Genomic DNA, 19,498 nt, shown 5'->3' on the forward strand with positions numbered 1-19,498 from the left:
AACAGATGTACTGTTATGTCAGGTAAAAGGGATTTATTAAAGCATGAAAACATTGTTGGATGTGCATCTTTACATACATTACATGGACATGTTAAAACGTACATTAAAACAATACAGCTCACAACTTGAAGATGGTACCGCTTGTGCGAAAATAATGGGTTCAACTCCATCTTTAGAAACATCTAGTTAAGACTGTATGGCTTTTCCGACATTTGTGAAGAGACTGTTTATTGTAAGGGAGTTCTCCACCCTCACCAACTTTAGGATAGGCACACAGTGATTTGCGCTTTCTTCTGTAGATTGACCTATCGAGATGGTGTTCAGTATTGGGGTTTGAGTCATTGGTACCCTCTTACACAGTAATAACACAGTACTGTTACACAATATCAGGTCTGAGATGTTCACCCTGTTCATATGACTCATTTGAATGATACCACTCCATTCAATCCCTATGTACATGACTACAGATCGCATTGCGCTTTTCCTGCTGGCTGCCAATCCAAGGCATCAGAACTTTAAAAAACAACAACAAATGCAATGTGCAGGGCAGAAGCATTAATGCATGTCTTTGTCTTTAGGATTCCAGCTCTACATTTGCACTTCTACATACACACCTGTACTTAGACACCTGCTCATTTGGTTTAACATACTCTTATACTCAGACCATTGTTCATCTAAAAACAGAATACTTCAATTCCTGTGTGTTGAGAATCCATACAATCTGTTTCAGCAAAAGAATAAGAAATGAGCAGTGTCCTTTTTATTGCGTAACATTTAATACAAAAACAGCACTGTGACACAGTGCATGGTAAAGTGACATTCGCAGTGTAACTTTGATGTCATATTTGTACAGTGAATTTTGATGCCCCCAAACCACAAACCAGTTATTTAAACTGTCTTTGACAACACGGTCTACTTTCTTCTCTCTTAGATGTTTATATCTGATGCATTTCAAAGTGCTTTTATTTTGTACATGAAAGAAGAACTGCTCTCTTTGAGGTAAATTACCATCTCTTATGACAGATTTTGTATGTGATGTTGCATTTGCTCCACTTGTTTTGTGAAATTGAAAGTCGTGTTGATTTACACTTTAGACTGCCGGACATCCTTCCACTCCATCTTAGTGTTCTGCAGCGCCTGAGTCTTCTTCTCATCCACCTGCACATAGTCCACCCTGTGTTCATCAGCAAGGAGGGGCTTCTGGAAGACATCCCAGCAGAGTTGGTGTACAGTCAACTATGGTAATTACATTATTCAATCAAAACCTCTATCCAGAATGGAAGTACCAGTCTTACATTTTGGGTCCTGTGCGGCTCAGTTTGTGGAGTATAGCACTTTGTGGGTTTGATACTCACGGCGACCAGTATGAAAAAGTACTAAAAGGTATGCACTCACTGTAAGTTGCTCTGAAAAAGAGCATCTGTTAAATGACTAAAATGTAAATGTACATAGATGACCTTTCTCCCGTTTCCATAAAGTGAAAATCTATTTTAAATTGATGCTGTTTTGTCAGTTATTCAGTGGATATAATGCAGTCTTATAGTTGCATGTAATATGTCCCCTATGCTTCAGACTGAAGGAAAGCATTACTATTCCTTTCGCTATGTTTTTTGCAGATTGAGAGTGAATGACTTGTCACCAAAACAATGAGTCACTGACATTATTGTCTCACAGTATGCAGCTGACTGATTCATTACTGTGGAAATGGACACAGCTACACCCTGCAAGTGCTATTTCATTCTTATCACACATTTGCTTGAATTTGAGCCAAAACCACAATGTAATGTATTGTTTACCTCTGGACTATTGAATCCAGATGGAAGATGGGACAATAAAAAATAATAAAAAATGAAATGATAGATACAATTTATGTATGTTGTTCACTGTTTTAAAGTCTGACCAGTATGTGTGTTTTCAAATACTATTTAAATGAAAACCATTTTGCACCCCTGCTCAGATGGTGACAGACCAATAATTTGGCTTGATTTCTAACATACGAGTCAATGCAAAAGTGGCACTTCAAGAAAACGTCACATACAGAATACAGATAAGGAGTCACCCAAGGACCTGTTGCCTAGATACAGGCGCATGGCACATTCAATTAGAGATTGAACGATAAGAGTGAGCAAAGCAACAAATATCAGATTATTCCCCTAGATTGGTAATAGTAGCAATAATGAAAATGTATGACACCAATCTATCTACTATCATGCGTACCAATTAAGCATGCAGAGACAAAGCTGTATTACTGTAAAGGGAATTTTCCAATTAAAAAGTAATTGCCCACACACACTAGAATGACCAGAGGGAATTGTAGTGGATGATGACTGTAATTTGAAGTCCTTAAAGCTGCCAGTGGCAGCTCAAAGTGAAATACAGGCACTTCCAATGCCGTTAAATGGTTGAATTGAGCCCATGTCTTGCTTTGGAGACAAACCCATTCCCACCATTTGACCTCTATTTATTCAATCAAGCTTACCTTTTGCACGGGAGACGGGGATGCGGAATTGAAATCCAGTGAAAGGTAGTCAAGGTTTGATCTCCTAAGCCACGGCTGGGTGGCTCCCTCGTTTGTAGAGAAGAACAGCGGCCTTGACTCCTGAAATTAAAGTAATCTCACTTACAATGAGGCTCACTTCATATTCATCTCTGAATATGTTGTCATATGGTCCACCAATGCTGAACACTTTCCATTTGTATCGCTAGTTTCAGGTGAAGATCAATTGTCATATTTTAAGCCTTTCTTGGTACTGCAAACATGAATTAATAATTGTGATGCTCAAACCTTTATTCCTTTGCTTTAGGCAGTTTGGAACTCTGAGTTTAGACACAACTGCTGAATTATTCATGGAAGGGGAGGAAAGCAGTCTATCTATACAGTGACTAGGGTACTTTTCTCTCTCTCTGTATATTGTGGAAACTAATAACTATTTGTGATGTCAATATACATGCAGAAGGTAACTTTACTGTTGGAATGCTGCTGGCTTCTTGGTCTCCTTTAATTCCCAGTTGTCCTTGTCTTCTCTCCAGTAGGACTTGCAGTGAATTTCTATGAACAACACAAACAAACATATCAACACACAAACAAATGAATCCATTTTTTCCTCCTTTTTTCATTTTAGAATTTGGACAGAAAGAGAGCTGAGAGGTCAGGGTGGATATAGTTATATCTCTGACTCACCCTGGCTCTGTCATGGTTCTGATCAGAGGCATATGGGTCGGACATTCTCTGATAGTGGACAGGCCCCTCAGGTCCAGTGGTGGAGGCCGGGCTGCGAACCAGAGAAACAACATGGTGAGGTGAGGCAAGCAACCCTCAAATCCTCTATCGGACAATAATGATCAGGTCTACTTTTCTCCAAACAAAGGGCATTTGTGTTGAAATAGCAATATTTCAAAAAGAGCCATGCTGAAAATACTGTCCCGAAAGAAGACTTTCACAGACGAAGACATGTAATCCAATAGTGGGTCTTGTGGGAGTCACAAGGTTCAATAGAATGTAAAACCTTATTCACTTTGCTTTCAGAAAAATACATGCTTATGAAAGCATTTTTTATGCTTCCTCTACTGAGTACGATGATTGAATAGATTATGTAGCCCTTTAGACAGGACTTTTTCCTTCCTTTTTGCTCATTACCTCTCCTGCGTGGTTTGAGATCCCTGTTGATTGGAGGTGGTTCTAAATCCCCAGGTAGACCTGCAGTGGGAAAGGGGGTGGGAGCGAGAGGGGCCTCTGTTTTGCCATTAGCCTTGAGGAAGCTGATTGTAGTGGGGCTCATAGGGATGTAGCCGTCCGACACATCTTCACCAACACAGACAGTTGGAGAGGCCATGGGCACGTACGAGTCCTCATGGGAGTTTGGACTTTGAGTGGCAATGAAATGTGGCTGCAAAAAGACAACAAGACCAGACCAACTTGGAAATGTGTAGTAGACCATGGCTTATAATGATGTAGAAACGTCACTTGTAAATCCTGTATTGTTGTTTGACATTCAAGAATGCAAAAAATGACAGTTAACAATTATTACCTGCTATGAACTGTCCAACAACATTATGTCCAAAACATTTTGTAGTATTGAAAATGCCCATCAGTTCCCATCAATTGCAAGTACATGTGTTCTTACCAAATTAAGACTGAGCCTTTTGTTCCTGCTCCTCAGTGCACTCCCCTCAATGTCTTCTAGATTAGACAGAAATATCGCTGATGAAGGCAGTTGTGATGTTATATAACAGTAAAAATGACACTGTGTGGTTGGAAACATGATTGGTCAGAATCAATACATGTGCTGACTGTATATATTACATATACCGTATAATGTATACCAGTTTATGGAGCCAGGTATGAAGGGCCTAGACTGAAGGACTCTGCTGGTTATATACTGTACCTCTTCTGAAGTGGTCTGGCAGGCCTGAGAGAGAGATCCTCCGGGGGATGAGTGCAGGTTGGCCTGTGAGCTGCTGCCCAACCCCATCCAGAGGCCCATGGGAGCCCTCATCACTAAGGTGCTCTGAGAGGTGGATAGACTTGGGGGGCAGAGGAGGTGGAGTTAGTCCATCAGTAGTTACCTCCAATATGGCAGAAGAATATGGCTTATCAAACTGGAAGATGTCGGGTGTACGATTGAGAGTTCGAGGAGAGGAAGAGGATGACGTGGGGCCACATGGGGCGCTGAAAGGGGGGTCATGCATCCTTATGTGGGGGAAGGGGGATGAAGATGGTCCAGTGTGGGGAAAGGGAGACGGAGATGGTCCAGTGTGGGGAAAGGGAGACCGAGAAGGATCAGTTGAAGAGAAGACATCTTCTGTAGTAGCGTCTGATGAATTCTGTTCCAGAGATCGCTCAGAGTTTGAAAAGCTGTCACATCTATAAAAGAAAGAAAAAGGAAAACACAGTGCTTATCGTTTATCATCATTAAAACAATGTGTGGATATGGTGTCCAGTTTGAGGTTTGAGAAGTATAGACTACATACCTAAAGATGCTGAACCTCCCTGTCTCACACTGTGAGAGGAAGAGGTAGTCCATTGGATGGTTGGGATTCATCAGGCTGGGCATCTCAACTCTGCTGTTGCCATAGGCCATGAAGTCATGGTTGGAAATGAATGACATATTTCGGGAGAGAGCAGGTGAAGGCTGCTGGGAGGTTGGGTTGTGCGAAAAACCTTCCTCTGATTCTGAAACAACAGATATGTGGGGAGAGAGCAAGAGAGAGAGAATATAAGGAATAGAGGGAAAATAGAGAAGAAATCCATAGTTTCTACATTAGTTCTGAGCTGGCTCAGAATGATGTTACATTCATTAGGCCAGAGTCAAACAGGAATCCTGATGTGTCTCTTGACAAATGTGATCTCTGAGACGTAGTTGTCAATGATCTCCAGCAGGTGGCAGTGGAATGAATTTGAGCAGAGCCCCTACCATATAGCTATTCAGACTGAGCAGCTCCTCTGCTAAAAAAACATCCACTATGGTACATTATAATCACAACACCTGTGTATGTATAAACATGTTGTAAGTTGTATAAACATGTGACATGCATATAAACATTATCTCACCAGCACCATAAAACATAAGAATGAGAAGAAAAAACACCAGGAAAAATATGGAAAAAAGAAAGACCATTCTTAACTTCTCCAAACCATATATAATACATATTTTGTGTCTGTGTTAAAGCGCATTCAGAAAGTACTCAGACCCTGTCTCAGCCTCCAGTATTTATGCTGCAGTAGTTTATGTGTCGGGGGGCTAGGGTCAGTTTGTTATATCTGGAGTACTTCTCCTGTCCTATTCGGTGTCCTGTGTGAATCTAAGTGTGCGTTCTCTAATTCTCTCGTTCTCTCTTTCTTTCTCTCTATCGGAGGACCTGAGCCCTAGGACCATGCCCCAGGACTACCTGACATGATGACTCCTTGCTGTCCCCAGTCCATCTGACCGTGCTGCTGCTCCAGTTTCAACTGTTCTGGTCATTTATGAACATTTGAACATCTTGGCCATGTTCTGTTATAATCTCCACCCGGCACAGCCAGAAGAGGACTGGCCACCCCACATAGCCTGGTTCCTCTCTAGGTTTCTTCCTAGGTTTTGGCCTTTCTAGGGAGTTTTTCCTAGCCACCGTGCTTCTACACCTGCATTGCTTGCTGTTTGGGGTTTTAGGCTGGGTTTCTGTACAGCACTTTGAGATATCAGCTGATGTACGAAGGGCTATATAAATACATTTGATTTGATTTGATTTGATTTAACTTTTCCCACATTTTGTTAGTTTACAGCCTTATTCTAAAATGGTTTGAATAAAAATGTCCTGATCAATCTAGAGACAACCATCTCTGCAGCACTCCACCAATCAGGCCTTTATGGTAGAGTGGCCAGCCGGAAACCACTCCTCAGTAAAAGGCACATGACAGCCTGCTCGGAGTTTGACAAAAGTTTGACAAAAGACTCTCAGACCATGAGAAACAAGATTCTCTGGTCTGAGGAAACCAAGATTGAACTGTGGAGATGTTTTTCAAATGCAGGGACTGGGAGACTAGTCAGGATCGAGGGAAAGATGAACGGAGCTCAGACTGGGGTGAATGTTCACCTTCCAACAGGACAACGACCCTAAGCACAGAGCCAAGACAATGCAGGAGTGGCTTCGGGACAAGGCTCTGAATGTTCTCAAGTGGCCTAGCCGGAGCACGGACTTGAACCTGATTGAACATCTCTGGAGAGACCTGAAAATAGCTATGCAGCGACGCTCCCCATCCAACCTGACAGAGATTGAGAGGATCTGCAGAGAATAAAAGGAGAAACTCCCCAAATACAGGTGTACCAAGCTTGTAGCATCATGCCTAAGAAGACTCAAGGCTGTAATCGCTGCCAAAGGTGCTTCAACAAAGTACTGAGTAAAGGGTCTTTATACTTATGTAAATGTGATATTTCAAAATGTCTAAAAACCTGTTTTTGCTTTGTCATTATGGGGTATTGTGTGTAGATTGATGAGGGGGGAAACCATTTAATCAATTTTAGTATAAGGCTGTAAAGTAACAAAATGTGGAAATTGTCAAGGGGTCTGAATAATTTCCAAATGCGCTGTATAGCTGTGTTTTTGAGTTTTCTACTGAAAATGTTTGAGGCAAGGTGCTGACTAGTGGAACACAGCTATAACTATTTATCTATATTAAAATAGTTTTAGTTGAGCAGTGAGACATGCAGACAGGAGCGTGAGATCTATATGGTCAGGATATAAGGGGAAACATCCATGTTATCATCATTCACATGTTGCTTAAGTAGTATTTCACTTAATCATTGGTAATCATCTCTGCTCGGCTTTCAGTAACTGAGTTCATTATAGTTATAAAGACCTAGTACGGGTGTCAGTACGGGGGAGATAACATAGGTTTGATCTATAAACGCTTTGTATATTTCTATTTCTACAGACAATGTCAATTTCTACAGACACTGTGAAAAAATGAATACTGAATGCTCTAATTAGTTATGTATTTTTAAGACTCATACTGTAACATCAGGCAGAGCCTAAACTTCTTATTTTTTCAGCACGCGAAACAGCAGATAAAAATAAACAATTGTGGCAGTATCTCTCGTGTGTTTCTTTCACAGTGGATTTATCAGTGTGTGGATTGAATTACGTTCACATTCATACATTTAGTATTTTCTTCTTTTTATGTGTAATGAATAGTCAACAAGTTCAGAATTTCATTGACTTAATGTCTCACATTGTGTTACCTTTCCCAGTTATGTGTAAACCTGGGGTTTGCTACTGTTCCTCTGGGCTATAATCTCTTATCTTTGTCTGGATATCATGTAGTCTGCCCTATCTGCTCCACACAGACAACAATGTTTTACTAAATGTTCCAACTGCCAACTCTTATTAACTCCAAACCAGGGAGAGAGCTGTGGAAAAGACATGAAGGCAAGAGAGTATGGTTTCTAAGTGTTCAAGCTTCCACCTCCAACTGTTCAAGCATCACCATGGCTGAACTTCCATGCCTGTAGAGAGTTGTAATGTCTATGGCACTATGAGTTTCACAGAGAAAGATAGCTAGTAATGGAATTGGGTAAAATAAATCAGATTTTACTGCAGCTCTGTCCACCGCTTAACTATGTTTGTAATAAAAAATGTCACTTTGGTACATTTTTCAGATGTAAGTGGTGTCTTTTCAAAATGTTGAAGTTAATCTCAAACTAGTTTTTATTAAATATAATTAGTAAAACTTTATTGGTGTATATCACCTTGTCACACCTGTCTTTGTGATTGTCTCCACCCCCCTCCAGGTGTCGCCCATCTTCCCCATTATCCCCAGTGTATTTATACCTGTGTTCTCTGTTTGTCTGTTGCCAGTTTGTCTTGTTTGTCAAGTCCAGCATTTTTGTTCTCAGCTCCTGCTTTTCCCAGTCTCTCTTTTTCTTGCCCTCCTGGTTTTGACCCTTGCATGTCCTGACTCTGAGCCCGACAGCCGACCTGTACCTTTGCCCCACCTCTGGATTATTGACGTCTGCCTACCCTGAGCCTGGCTGCCGTCCGGTACCGTTGCCCAACCCCTGGTTCACTGACCCCTGCCTGCCTTGACCTGTCTATTGCCTGCCCTTGTTGGATTAATAAACCATTGTTAATTTGACGTGTCTTCATCCTGGTCTTACATTCATACCTGATACACCTTTTCTATGTGACTTTTAAACTGATACATTATCACATATCTCTCTGCTTAACAAAATCCATCAGTTTACAGTGTATTTCAGATAATGAGTGGAATATATTGTTATATACCACCCAGGTATTTCAGCAGTGCATTGACTGGACACTTCCGGTTTCTTTTATAGTGTTTTTCACTCTGTCTATTTAAATACTTTATCCTCTACATAACTCATTATAATATACTGTATCTGCTACTGTACATTGTATTTTTGTTATACTGTTTATACACACTGTCTATTTATATGCTGGATTCTTGACATAGCTTACTGTAATAAATCTATTGCTGTACATATCATCCTTAATACATATTTGTGGTGTATATACGGATAGATTGTGTTTGGATTACTTATTTAGTGTTATTTGGGTTGTTAAACAATAGCTTGGTATTCTTTCACTGTAATAGCTACTGTAAATTGGACAGTGCAGTTAGATTAACAATCATTTAAGTTTTCTGCCCATATCAGATATGTCTATGTCCTGGGAAATGTTCTTGTAGCTGGGAGGGGTCACCAAGTTTGTATAGGTTAATTGAATTCGTTCTGACATTTCTTGATTTCTTGATTTTAGTTTTTGATTTACTTGTGTACTTTTAGAAGTTAGTAACACAAGCATTTCGCCGCACCCGCTATAACATCTGCTAAATTATGTATGTGACCAATACACTTTGATTCGATTTGATTTGATTATTTCCGAATGGTAGCACATAGAGTGACTTTCCACTTTGTACTATTGAAGCACACTGGTTGAAGTATTTACAACCACATCACATTTGGTTTTGACCTTCCAATGTAAATTGATGCAAATTTATACATTTATGAAAAAATATAGATTTGTACAGTGCTCAGCTACATACACTGAACAAAAATATAAATGCAACATGAAACCATTTAAAAGATTTTATTAAGTTGCAGTTCATATAAGGAAATCAGTCAATTTAAATAAATAAATGAGGCCCTAATCTACGAATTTCACATGGCTGGGAATACAGAAATACATCTGTTGGTCACAGACACCTTAAAAAAAGGAAAGGGCGTGGATCAGAAAACCAGTCAGTATTTGGTATGACCGCCATTTGCCTCATGCAGCGAGACACATCTCCTTCGCATAAGGTTAATCAGGCTGTTGATTGTGGCATGTGGAATGTTGTCCCACTCCTCTTCAACGGCTGTGCGAAGTTGCTGGATATTGGCGGGAACTGTTACATGCTGTTGTACACGTTGATCCAGAGCATCCCAAACATGCTCAATGGGTGAAATGTCTGGTGAGTATGCAGACCACTGGGACATTTTCAGCTTCCAGGAATTGTGTATAGATCCTTGCGACATGGGGCAGTACATTATCATGCTAAAACATGAGGTGATGGTGGTGGATGAATGGCACGACAATGGGCCTCAGGATCTCATCAGAGTATCTCCATCTATAAAATGCAATTGTGTTCATTGTCCGTAGCTTATGCCTGCTTATACCATAAACCCACCTCCATCACAGCACTCTGTTCACAAAATTGACATCAGCAAATAGCTTGGCCACACGAGGCCATACACGCTGTCTGCCATCTGCCAGTTACAGTTGAAACTGGGATTCATCCGTGAAGAGCACACTTCTCCACTGTGTCAGTGGCCATCTAAGATGAGAATTTGCTCACTGAAGTCAGTTACGACGCCAAACTGAAGTCAGGTCAAAACCCTGGTGAGGACGACGAGCACGCAGATGAGCTTCCCTGAGACGGCTTCTGACAGTTTGTGCAGAAATTATTTGGTTGTGCAAACCCACAGTTTCATCAGCTAGTTGGCTAGTCTCAAACGTTCTCACAGGGGAAGAAGCTGGATATGGAGGTCCTGGGCTGGCCTGGTTACACGTGGTCTGTGTTTGTGAGCTGGTTGGACGTACTGCCAAATTCTCGTAATCAATGTTAGAGGCGGTTTATGGTAGAGAAATTAACATTCAATTCTTTGGCAACAGCTCTGGTGGACATTCCTGCAATCAGCATGCCAATTGGACACTCCACTCAAAACTTCAGACATCTATGGCATTGTGTTGTGTGACAAAACTGCACATTTTAGCTTCTTGACATGCCACACCTGTCAGGTGGATGGATTATCTTGACAAATGAGAAATGGTCACTAGCAGGGATGTAAACACATTTGTCCACAAAATTTGAGAAAAATAATATTTTTGTGCGTATGGATCATTTTTGGGGTCTTTTATTTCAGCTCATGAAACATGGGACCAACACTTTTACAAGTTGCGTTTATATTTTTGTTCAGTGTATGTAAAATAGGCACTGTATTGTTTTGGTTCAGTACAGTAGTTATCTGTTTTGAGACGTTTGATTAAGTGACAGTTAAATGTACTGTTAACAAATGACAAGACAATCATATAAAAAGTAATATGAATATTGCATTGTGAAAAGAAAATACTTGAATATTGAAAGAGTTATTTGGTGCAGTGAACAAGTGACTTTGTGAATTTGTTTGTTGTACAGATGTAGGATCTTAATTTGAGACAATTTGCCACGTCAGGAATATAATTATTTAGCAACAGAAAATGTGAATTGTTATGTAGATTTTAATTAATGAACATCTTTGTAGGGGTTGATACATTTTTCGTAAGGGAAAATCAAGTGGAAGTTACAAACTTCAGAAGCCTTTTTAAAACTGAAATACACTACAAGTTTTAAACGTCCCGCATTGTAGGAAAGATCCTGCAACAGGGTGATCAAATTAAGATCCTACATCTGTACTTAGTCAAATGGAAATCAGTTTTGAAACATGAGTCATTTTGATTATCTGTTTACATTGTTGTACGAAGAGTTGTACCCCACACTGGTTAAAAATGTACCACACACTAGGGAAAAATGCATCAAAGTGATTGAATAAAACTGTAACACTCAGAATCTCTCTGCAAAATCATTTGATTATTGCTACAACATTGAGGTAGGTGAGTGCGTGCATGTATGCATGTGTGAGTGCATTCCTACTTGCGAGTTTGTGTGTGGTGTGTGTGTGCATACATCTTTGTATTTCTATCATTTAGTGTGCATGTATAGTGCATTTGGACATTTTTCATACCCCTTCCCCTTTTCCACATTTTGTTACATTACAGCCTTATTTTAAAATGGATTACATAAAAATAAAAAATCCTCATCAATCTACACACAATAGTCCATAATGACAACGCGAAACATTACAAAAAAAAGTTTTGCAAATTTATTACAAATAAAAGCTGAAATACCTTATTTACATGAGTATTCAGACCCTTTGCTATTAGACTCGAAATTGAGCTCAGGTGCATCCTGTTTCCATTGATCATCCTTGACAGTGGTGACGTGTCATTCAGGGCAGGTAGGGCAGAACCCCACCTGTTTTGAGACACACCTGTTTAGCTATAAAAAATATGTATATAATTTATTTTTGTGGGCCTGTTTTGCATGTTATTTTGGCATTAAAAACGTGTGAAATGTCAGTCTGCAAATTATGTAAAAAATAATAATAATTGAGTTAATAAAGCCACAGACAAACATCTCTTTTTTGCTTTCACTACGTCACTGGAAAATGTACGGTTAGAGCTCGAACATTCAAGCCCCTTGGGTGCACCCATACACTTAAATTAGAAGTGCCCATCCAAGAAGGCTCAAAGTCATTGGCCACAGATATATCTACCGCAGCTTTGATTAGACTGATCATGTCAACATCATACTTTCAAAAAGGAGTGATCATCATGCATCAAGCCGGCAATCTACTGGCAAATCCTTTTCAATCCTTTTCAATCCTTTTCAATCCTTTTCAATCCTTTTCAATCCTTGTCATTTGAAGAGAAGATATAGATAAAACGTATCCATGCTCATCGGCCATTGGACATAAACATTACACAACAAATTGGAAATCACAAATTAAACAATGAGTGCTAAAGCGCCACTGCAGCCCCGGGTTCGATCCCAGGCTGTGTCACAGCCGACTGTGACCGGGAGACCCATGAAGCGGCACACAATTGGTCCAGCAACGTCTGGGTTAGAGGAGGGTTTAGTCCCTTTCCCCCTCATAATTTAGCCTACTATTCTGATTTGGTGGTACACATGTAGACTATAGCCTGTTTTAGAGAAATGTAATCATTGAATATTGTAAGAGCTTTCATTGTCTGCTTATATGCCCACTTTATTTATCCTACGTTCTGAATTCTGTGGCTGTACATTTCAAAAGTGCTGATTTTTTTTTTTTATTGACTACGTTCGTCCTAGCTCGCTCATTAATGTCTTAATCCAAATAACGGATTCACTCTTTTCCGCTCCTCATCCCCTTATGCCATAGTTTGTTCTTCTCAGTTGTCGGTAGAAACCACATTTGTTTAAGCAAATCATTCATATCAGCTATGTTTTTTTTAAAGACTGGGAAATTAATCTGAATTAACTGTTTCGCTGCCAGAAAAGGCTCTGATGATAGCCAGGTATAGCAGCGATAAGGATTCACTACATGGTGCTGGAAAGATTGGGACATCTTTATGTAGGCCCTAACAGTTTGTTGGCACCATTTGTCACCGTTATAGTGCAATTAATTTATTGTTAAGTGTGGTGTTGTGCTGTGTAGTGGCTTTGCTGGCAATGTGGGGAGTTTGCCCCACCAAGATATACATGCTAAAATCGCCACTGATCCATGAGATGTTTCTACAACTTGATTGAAGTCCACCTGATGTAAATTCTATTGATTGGACATGATTTGGAATGGGACACACCTGTCTATAAAAGGTCTCACAGATAACCGTGCATGCAGAGCAAAAACCAAGCCATGAGGTCGAAGGAATTGTCCATAGAGCTCCGTGACAGAATTGTGTCAAGGCAGAGATCTGGAAAAGGGTAACAAAAAATCTCTGCATCATTGAAGGTCCCCAAGAACACAGTGGCCTCCAATGGAAGAAGGTTGGAACCACCAAACCTGCCAAACTGAGCAATCGAGGGAGAAGTGCCTTGGTCAAGGAGGTGACTCTGACAGAGCTATGGAGTTCCTCTGTGGAGATGGGAGAACCTTCCAGAATGACAACCATCTCTGCAGCACTCCACCATTCAGACCTTTATGGTAGAGTGGCCAGATGGAAACCACTCCTCAGTAAAAGGCACATGACAGCCTGCTTGGATTTTGCAAAAAGGCACCTTAAGGACTCTCAGACCATGAGAAACAAAATTCTCTGGTCTGATGAAACCAAGATTCAACTCTTTGGCTTGAATGCCAAGCGTCACATCTGGAGGAAACCTGGCACCATCCCTATGGTGAAGCATGGTCGTGGCAGCATCATGCTGTGAGGATGTTTTTCAGCAGCGGGGACTCTGAGACTACTCAGGATCGACGGACAGATGAACGAAGCAAAGTACAGAGAGATCCTTGATGAAAACCTGCTCCAGAGCATTTTTGCCACGTTTATTGTTTTGTAGTGTGTTCATGTTTGAGTTTCTCTTATTAAAAAACCATGGACACTTACCACGCTGCGCATTGGTCCTCCGATCCTTCTCGACTCTCCTCTTCAGACGAAGAGGAGGAGGAAAACCCTTACACTACATGACTACTCTGTCATAGGATGAAAGCCTCCAACAATAGTTGAATACCAAACTATGTTTCTCTATATTCTTTGTTGAAATTGAACTCATAAATGTGATTTTGTAACTAATACTAATAATTCATTTAATTTGTAAAGCGCATTTCTCACACCCAAGGCGCCTAAACTGTAACTGTAATTATCTGTGTCTCTGTACGAGTTCCTTACCTGTCCCATCATCCATACTCAGAGGTCCAAAGTGACAGATCTCCCTGATCTGACTGACCCAACTGTTCATCTCCTCCTCAGTCTTGGCCACCAGGTAGAACATGCGAGACGACGTCTTGACAACAAAGAGGTGCTGGTTCTGAAACTCCCTCTTGACCAGACGTTGCTCCGTCTGCATCTGAACCTCACACTCTCTCAGGTCGATGGTGCGGATGGGCTTCTTTGAGGTCTTGTTTCGGTAGTACTCCAACACATCTGGGTTCCCACTCATACGTCCTCTTTGAAGAACAAACCAACGTCTCCTCCATGCCTAGGGGACAGGGAACTACGCAGATTAACATACTGTACTGTTGCACCTTGTACGTATAGACAAATCAATATAATGCAATTATTCTGCACACATATGTAGACTAGTTGCCTTAGTTGGTTAGTAACCTTAGAAATATTTGGTTGGTAATCATGGTTGGTGTATTTTTATGTGACTTTAAGTTCAACCATGGCCTCAGCCATAGAATGTTGCTGTTCTCTATCAATGTTTATTTCATAGTTTATCAACAGAACCATCAGGGAAACATGTTAACATGGTAGCTCAATACAGAAAAATGTGAACTATTTTTATGTCCCCTGACTGTGACTAAAGATTCTTTGTACAAAGCACTGTCTTTATCCTCATGTAGTTTCCAGCATTGTGACCTGTGTCAATCAATTTATTGTCACACGCATTGCATCGGGGAACATACATTTTTAGTCATGGAAAATGTCCCACTGCTCTTCTGACCACGTTCATTTAGCAACACAACCTTAATTTACCACAGCTATAGACAACACCCTTTTTCTGGCTTTTGGTACGGTTGTTGTGAGGAACTGACAACAACGTTTCCCAGAAGTGCTGAGAAGAGGAAGTTAATTCTATGTAGAAGAGAAGGTCTGACACGAACAAAAAGCGAATTGTACTGCAGTGTGGGTCACTACCGTATTGGGGGAGATTAAAAAGGCAACCTCTTTTTCTGCTGAAGATTTTCATGCCAGAATGGATACCGATTAGTATAGGAGGGGTTTTTGTTTTCAGTAATGCTATGAGAATGTGATGCTTAGCTGGCTCTCTTCATTTTGATACTGGAATAAGTAGGCCTAACTGAAGTACTTCAAAATGTTGGTCTTGACCTCGTGGTCACTCACATGGGCTATGAGTCATATGTCCATCTATATACTAACTGTCAAATATTCATGACTGACTTCCATAGGCCTACTACGTCTGTTCTTCAATCTTCACCCATGTACTATTTAAAGCCATTTCCAATACCACCTTTGTAGCAGCAGTTGTATATGTTTATACCGTTGACTAATACATTCAGTATTCAGGTGATTCATGCATTATTCTACCTGTCAAACATCTGTTGTCATGGAACCCTGGATGGTCTGAAATGAAATCATAGCTGTTTTTGAGCTTTGAGAGTACATTTAATGAAACATCCTATCATAAAGAAGAAATGTGATTTGTTTTGAAGAGGCAGTGGTTTTAGCATATTGGCAACAACACTTTTTGTAGTTGTCTGTGTTACACTATTATTCTTATCTCAGTTGACAAAGGAAATGTGTGCTATAACCCACCAGCTACCAATTTCAGGAATATATTGTTTATCTTTGTGATGATCTTTCAAGAGAGCTATGAACATGCTCAGAACGTTTGTTTGAAACCAAAACTCTGTCTTGTTGTGCCCACACTCATATTCAAATCAATCATAAACAGTGAACAAGTTGTAAATCCTCATTTGCATCACACAGTGCTAGGAAAGAGGACAGAGATACAGAGAGTAGGGTAGCTCATGTTCATCATCAGTGCTACATGTTCAGTATGTCAAAGCATATTTAAAATGCATGATGTGAGAATAATTAACACACGCATACGCATGCACACGCTAGCACACGCACTCTACGCACACATACATTGTAATATTGTTGTATGGTGGTGTTATACATTTTGTATTGTAGATATCTAGTGGTGTAATAATGTTATATGATGTACCGTTTTATCTTTGGCTTTATTTGTGATGTGAGTGTCTTAATGTGTTTGGACCCCAGGAAGAGTAGCTGCTGCCTTGGCTGCAGCTAATGGGGATCACTAATAAAAACAATACAAACATCCCCCAACGGGAAATATCCTCACACTCTAGAAACCTCTACAGAATCATGCATAAAAACACTTCCTTGTTGTGGTGATAATGGCCTTATTGAGTGCGAACTCAACTCTGCTGGAAGATAAACTAGGCCTATTCTATTGAGAGTGATGTTTTTAAACCATACCATTTTTGTTTGGAACATGTTTCCCAATGATATTTTTTATCAAATAAAAACTTTGAACTATTTTACCTCTACAGATCTGTCACGTTCTGACCTTAGTTCCTTTGTTTTGTCTTTGTTTTAGTATGGTCAGGGCGTGAGTTGGGGTGGGCAGTCTATGTTTGTTTTTCTATGTTGTATTTTGCGTTTGGCCTGGTATGGTTCTCAATCAGAGGCAGGTGTCGTTAGTTCTCTGATTGAGAATCATACTTAGGTAGCCTTTTCCAACCAGTGTTTCGTGGGTGATTGTTTTCTGTGTCTGTGTGTTCCACACGGAAATGTTTCGGTTTTCCTTTCTGTCTTTCAATTTGTTATTTTGTATTTTTCGTGTTCAGTGATTTTGTTCATTAAAACATGACGAACTCTTACCCCGCTGCATATTGGTCCGATCTCTCATACTCCTCGTTAGAGGAGGACGAATCCCGTTACAAGAACCTTTAATTTGTTTGGTTACCCTTACGCAGGCATTGTCTTTTTATTTATTTAAATGTGGTTAACTTGTGTACTTATGTATGTTAACTTATGGGCCACTAACAATGCTAGCTGTGACCTCTGTGTGTTGGAGAATTGAAACTGTCTGTGACTTTCACTCTCTTAGTCTCATCATTAGTGTTTGTAAGAGCTAGCTGCTCTGGGCCTTCACTTGCTATGTGTAGGGAGTGATGAGTCCAATGTATGCCCACACACTTTTCTCTTGTGTATGGTTAGTCTGGTCCTTGCAAAGGGAAACATTGTTCTTCCGGTTTATCTGTGTCCTCCACAAAGCCCTTGAACTATTTTTCACCAAATAGTATTTCTGAAGTGACTCTCTTTCCAGTGAATTACCCCCTTAATCTGTGCTAGTTTTCAGAAAAGCCATCCTACTCTCTACTCTGTAGTGCAAACAGAGTGCAAAAAGCCATCATAAAGCCTGGTCATTTCTGCCTGTCGGGTCATTCTGTACTGCTTGGCAGCGACAGTACTTCCCATGTTTTGCAATACACACCCAAATTTCACAGAATGAGAGGCCAACAGTCTCAACACACATCCCAGAATGGGTGGCCTCCCCCTTTCCTCCCTACACAACAACATTCTCACATGACCCCTACAGAAACATTGCAGATTGCCAGGCACTTGTCCCAGTTCACTTTTGGTCAAACATGCTAATCCAGACATGTTAACATTAGAGTACACTTGAATTATTAATAAGAGGTAAACCCATCTGCAAAAAATATAAAATTCTAAACAAAGTAAAAAATGTAAACATTATGGTTTATAAGCAGTTTGATATGTTTAAAATACGTGCATTTACTGAAAGAGATTAAAATGCTATTTTCACAGTGCATTAATGATTCACATCAGCATGACCAGCAGTTATAACAGCATGTCCTACAGTATGTAATGGCCACTACTATAATGAGGAGGAAGACACTGGTGAGGTTGCATGAAAACACTGTTTACAAAAAGGCATACAATGGTCATTATTCTACATGCCTCTGCAAGCTTCATTTCAGAAAAGAAACCAACAGTATCTTGTGAACTAACGGCATAGCAGTGCAGCTGTGTTGATAACTGAGAATCACACACACACACACACACACACACACACACACACACACACACACACACACACACACACACACACACACACACACACACACACACACACACACACACACACACACACACACACACTGTTCTGTCTGCAGCAGGAACTGGTACTACTATACTGCTTGGCTATAATGCATCACAATAGCACAGAAGCCAGCAACCCGCCCAGCCTGTTCCCCTACTCACGTATCTCTTTAGTTTCTTCTCAGGGGGAGATTTGATGAGCCAGCCAGTGCAGACCACATCCCCTGCACTCATCTTGACTGCAGAGGGAATCCGGCGTGTTTTCTGGATATAATTGTCTTTAGCACTGATGGCTGCTGCTGCTGTGAAACTGTGAACAGCACCAGGCGATTCCTGTGTTCTTGTATACAGCCTACAGCCGTACCAAAAGGAGGAAGTCAAGCCATTGATCACACTGACAGACAAGGGGAGATGGAGAGGGAGGGAGGGAGGGAGGGAGGGAGGGAGGGAGGGAGGGAGGGAGGGAGGGAGGGAGGGAGGGAGGGAGGGAGGGAGGGAGGGAGGGAGGGAGGGAGGGAGGGAGGGAGGGAGGGAGGGAGAAAAAGGAGGGGAAGAGAGAGAGGGGGGAGATGTGTGTATGCTTGTCTGTAGATGTGTGTGGGTCTGACAGAGAGAGTGAGTAAGTGTGTGAGAGGGGGAGAGAGAGAGAGAGAGAGAGAGAGAGAGAGAGAGAGAGAGAGAGAGAGAGAGAGAGAGAGAGAGAGAGAGAGAGGAACATGTGTGTGTGTGTGTGTGTCTGTCTGTCTGTCTGTCTGTCTGTACAGAGAAAAGACCAGCACATGAGAATATTTTTTTCTAAACAGAGCAGCACTCGTGGATGAGCTGTAGTTGAACTGTGTCTGGCTGAAAAGTTTCATGAGCCATCTGTCACATCAGCCCTCGCAATGTTCAATATCTTAGTGTCAGAATACCGGTGTGTACCAAAATAACAACCTCAGTCCTAGAACAACAACCATATCTACATGTACATACTACCTCAATCAGCCTGGCTAACCGGTGTCTGTATGTAGCCTCGCTACTTTTATAGCTTCGCTACTGTATATAGCCTGTCTTTTTACTGTTGTTTCATTTCTTTACCTACCTATTGTTCACCTAATACATTTTT

General features: G+C 40.8%; 1 protein-coding gene across 3 annotated transcripts; it reads right to left on the bottom strand.

Annotated features, from left to right (window-relative positions):
* Positions 1 to 13: 13 nt before the first annotated feature.
* Positions 14 to 18,992, bottom strand: gab3 (GRB2 associated binding protein 3). Of its 3 annotated transcripts, none has more exons than XM_020464475.2 (10): positions 18,556 to 18,992; positions 14,440 to 14,749; positions 4,972 to 5,173; positions 4,386 to 4,864; positions 4,125 to 4,180; positions 3,638 to 3,887; positions 3,182 to 3,272; positions 2,968 to 3,049; positions 2,480 to 2,599; positions 14 to 1,200 (listed from the first exon to the last, which is right to left on the bottom strand). In XM_020464475.2, exons 1-10 carry the CDS (start codon positions 18,625 to 18,627, stop codon positions 1,084 to 1,086), a joined length of 1,779 nt encoding a protein of 592 aa, XP_020320064.1. In that variant the 5' UTR covers positions 18,628 to 18,992; the 3' UTR covers positions 14 to 1,083. The 3 variants fall into 3 exon arrangements, with proteins under 3 accessions (XP_020320064.1, XP_020320066.1, XP_020320067.1); XM_020464477.2 differs by having other exon boundaries at positions 755 to 1,200; positions 4,125 to 4,177; positions 18,556 to 18,805; XM_020464478.2 differs by having other exon boundaries at positions 755 to 1,200; positions 14,440 to 14,764; positions 18,556 to 18,803.
* Positions 18,993 to 19,498: the final 506 nt, after the last annotated feature.

Source organism: Oncorhynchus kisutch, linkage group LG28, assembly GCF_002021735.2.
Source record: "Oncorhynchus kisutch isolate 150728-3 linkage group LG28, Okis_V2, whole genome shotgun sequence".
NCBI lineage: Eukaryota > Metazoa > Chordata > Actinopteri > Salmoniformes > Salmonidae > Oncorhynchus > Oncorhynchus kisutch.

What these genes read in the sequence shown, in the direction of transcription:
- gab3 (XM_020464475.2), bottom strand. Translation starts at nt 18,627, where the DNA reads ATGAGTGCAGGGGATGTGGTCTGCACTGGCTGGCTCATCAAATCTCCC. An exon ending in GCCAGACCACTTCAGAAGAG is followed by an intron (nt 4,181 to 4,385) that starts GTACAGTATATA and finishes TGTCTAATCTAG; the next exon opens with AAGACATTGAGGGGAGTGCA. An exon ending in CCCCGTCTCCCGTGCAAAAG is followed by an intron (nt 1,201 to 2,479) that starts GTAAGCTTGATT and finishes GATGTCTTCCAG; the next exon opens with AAGCCCCTCCTTGCTGATGA.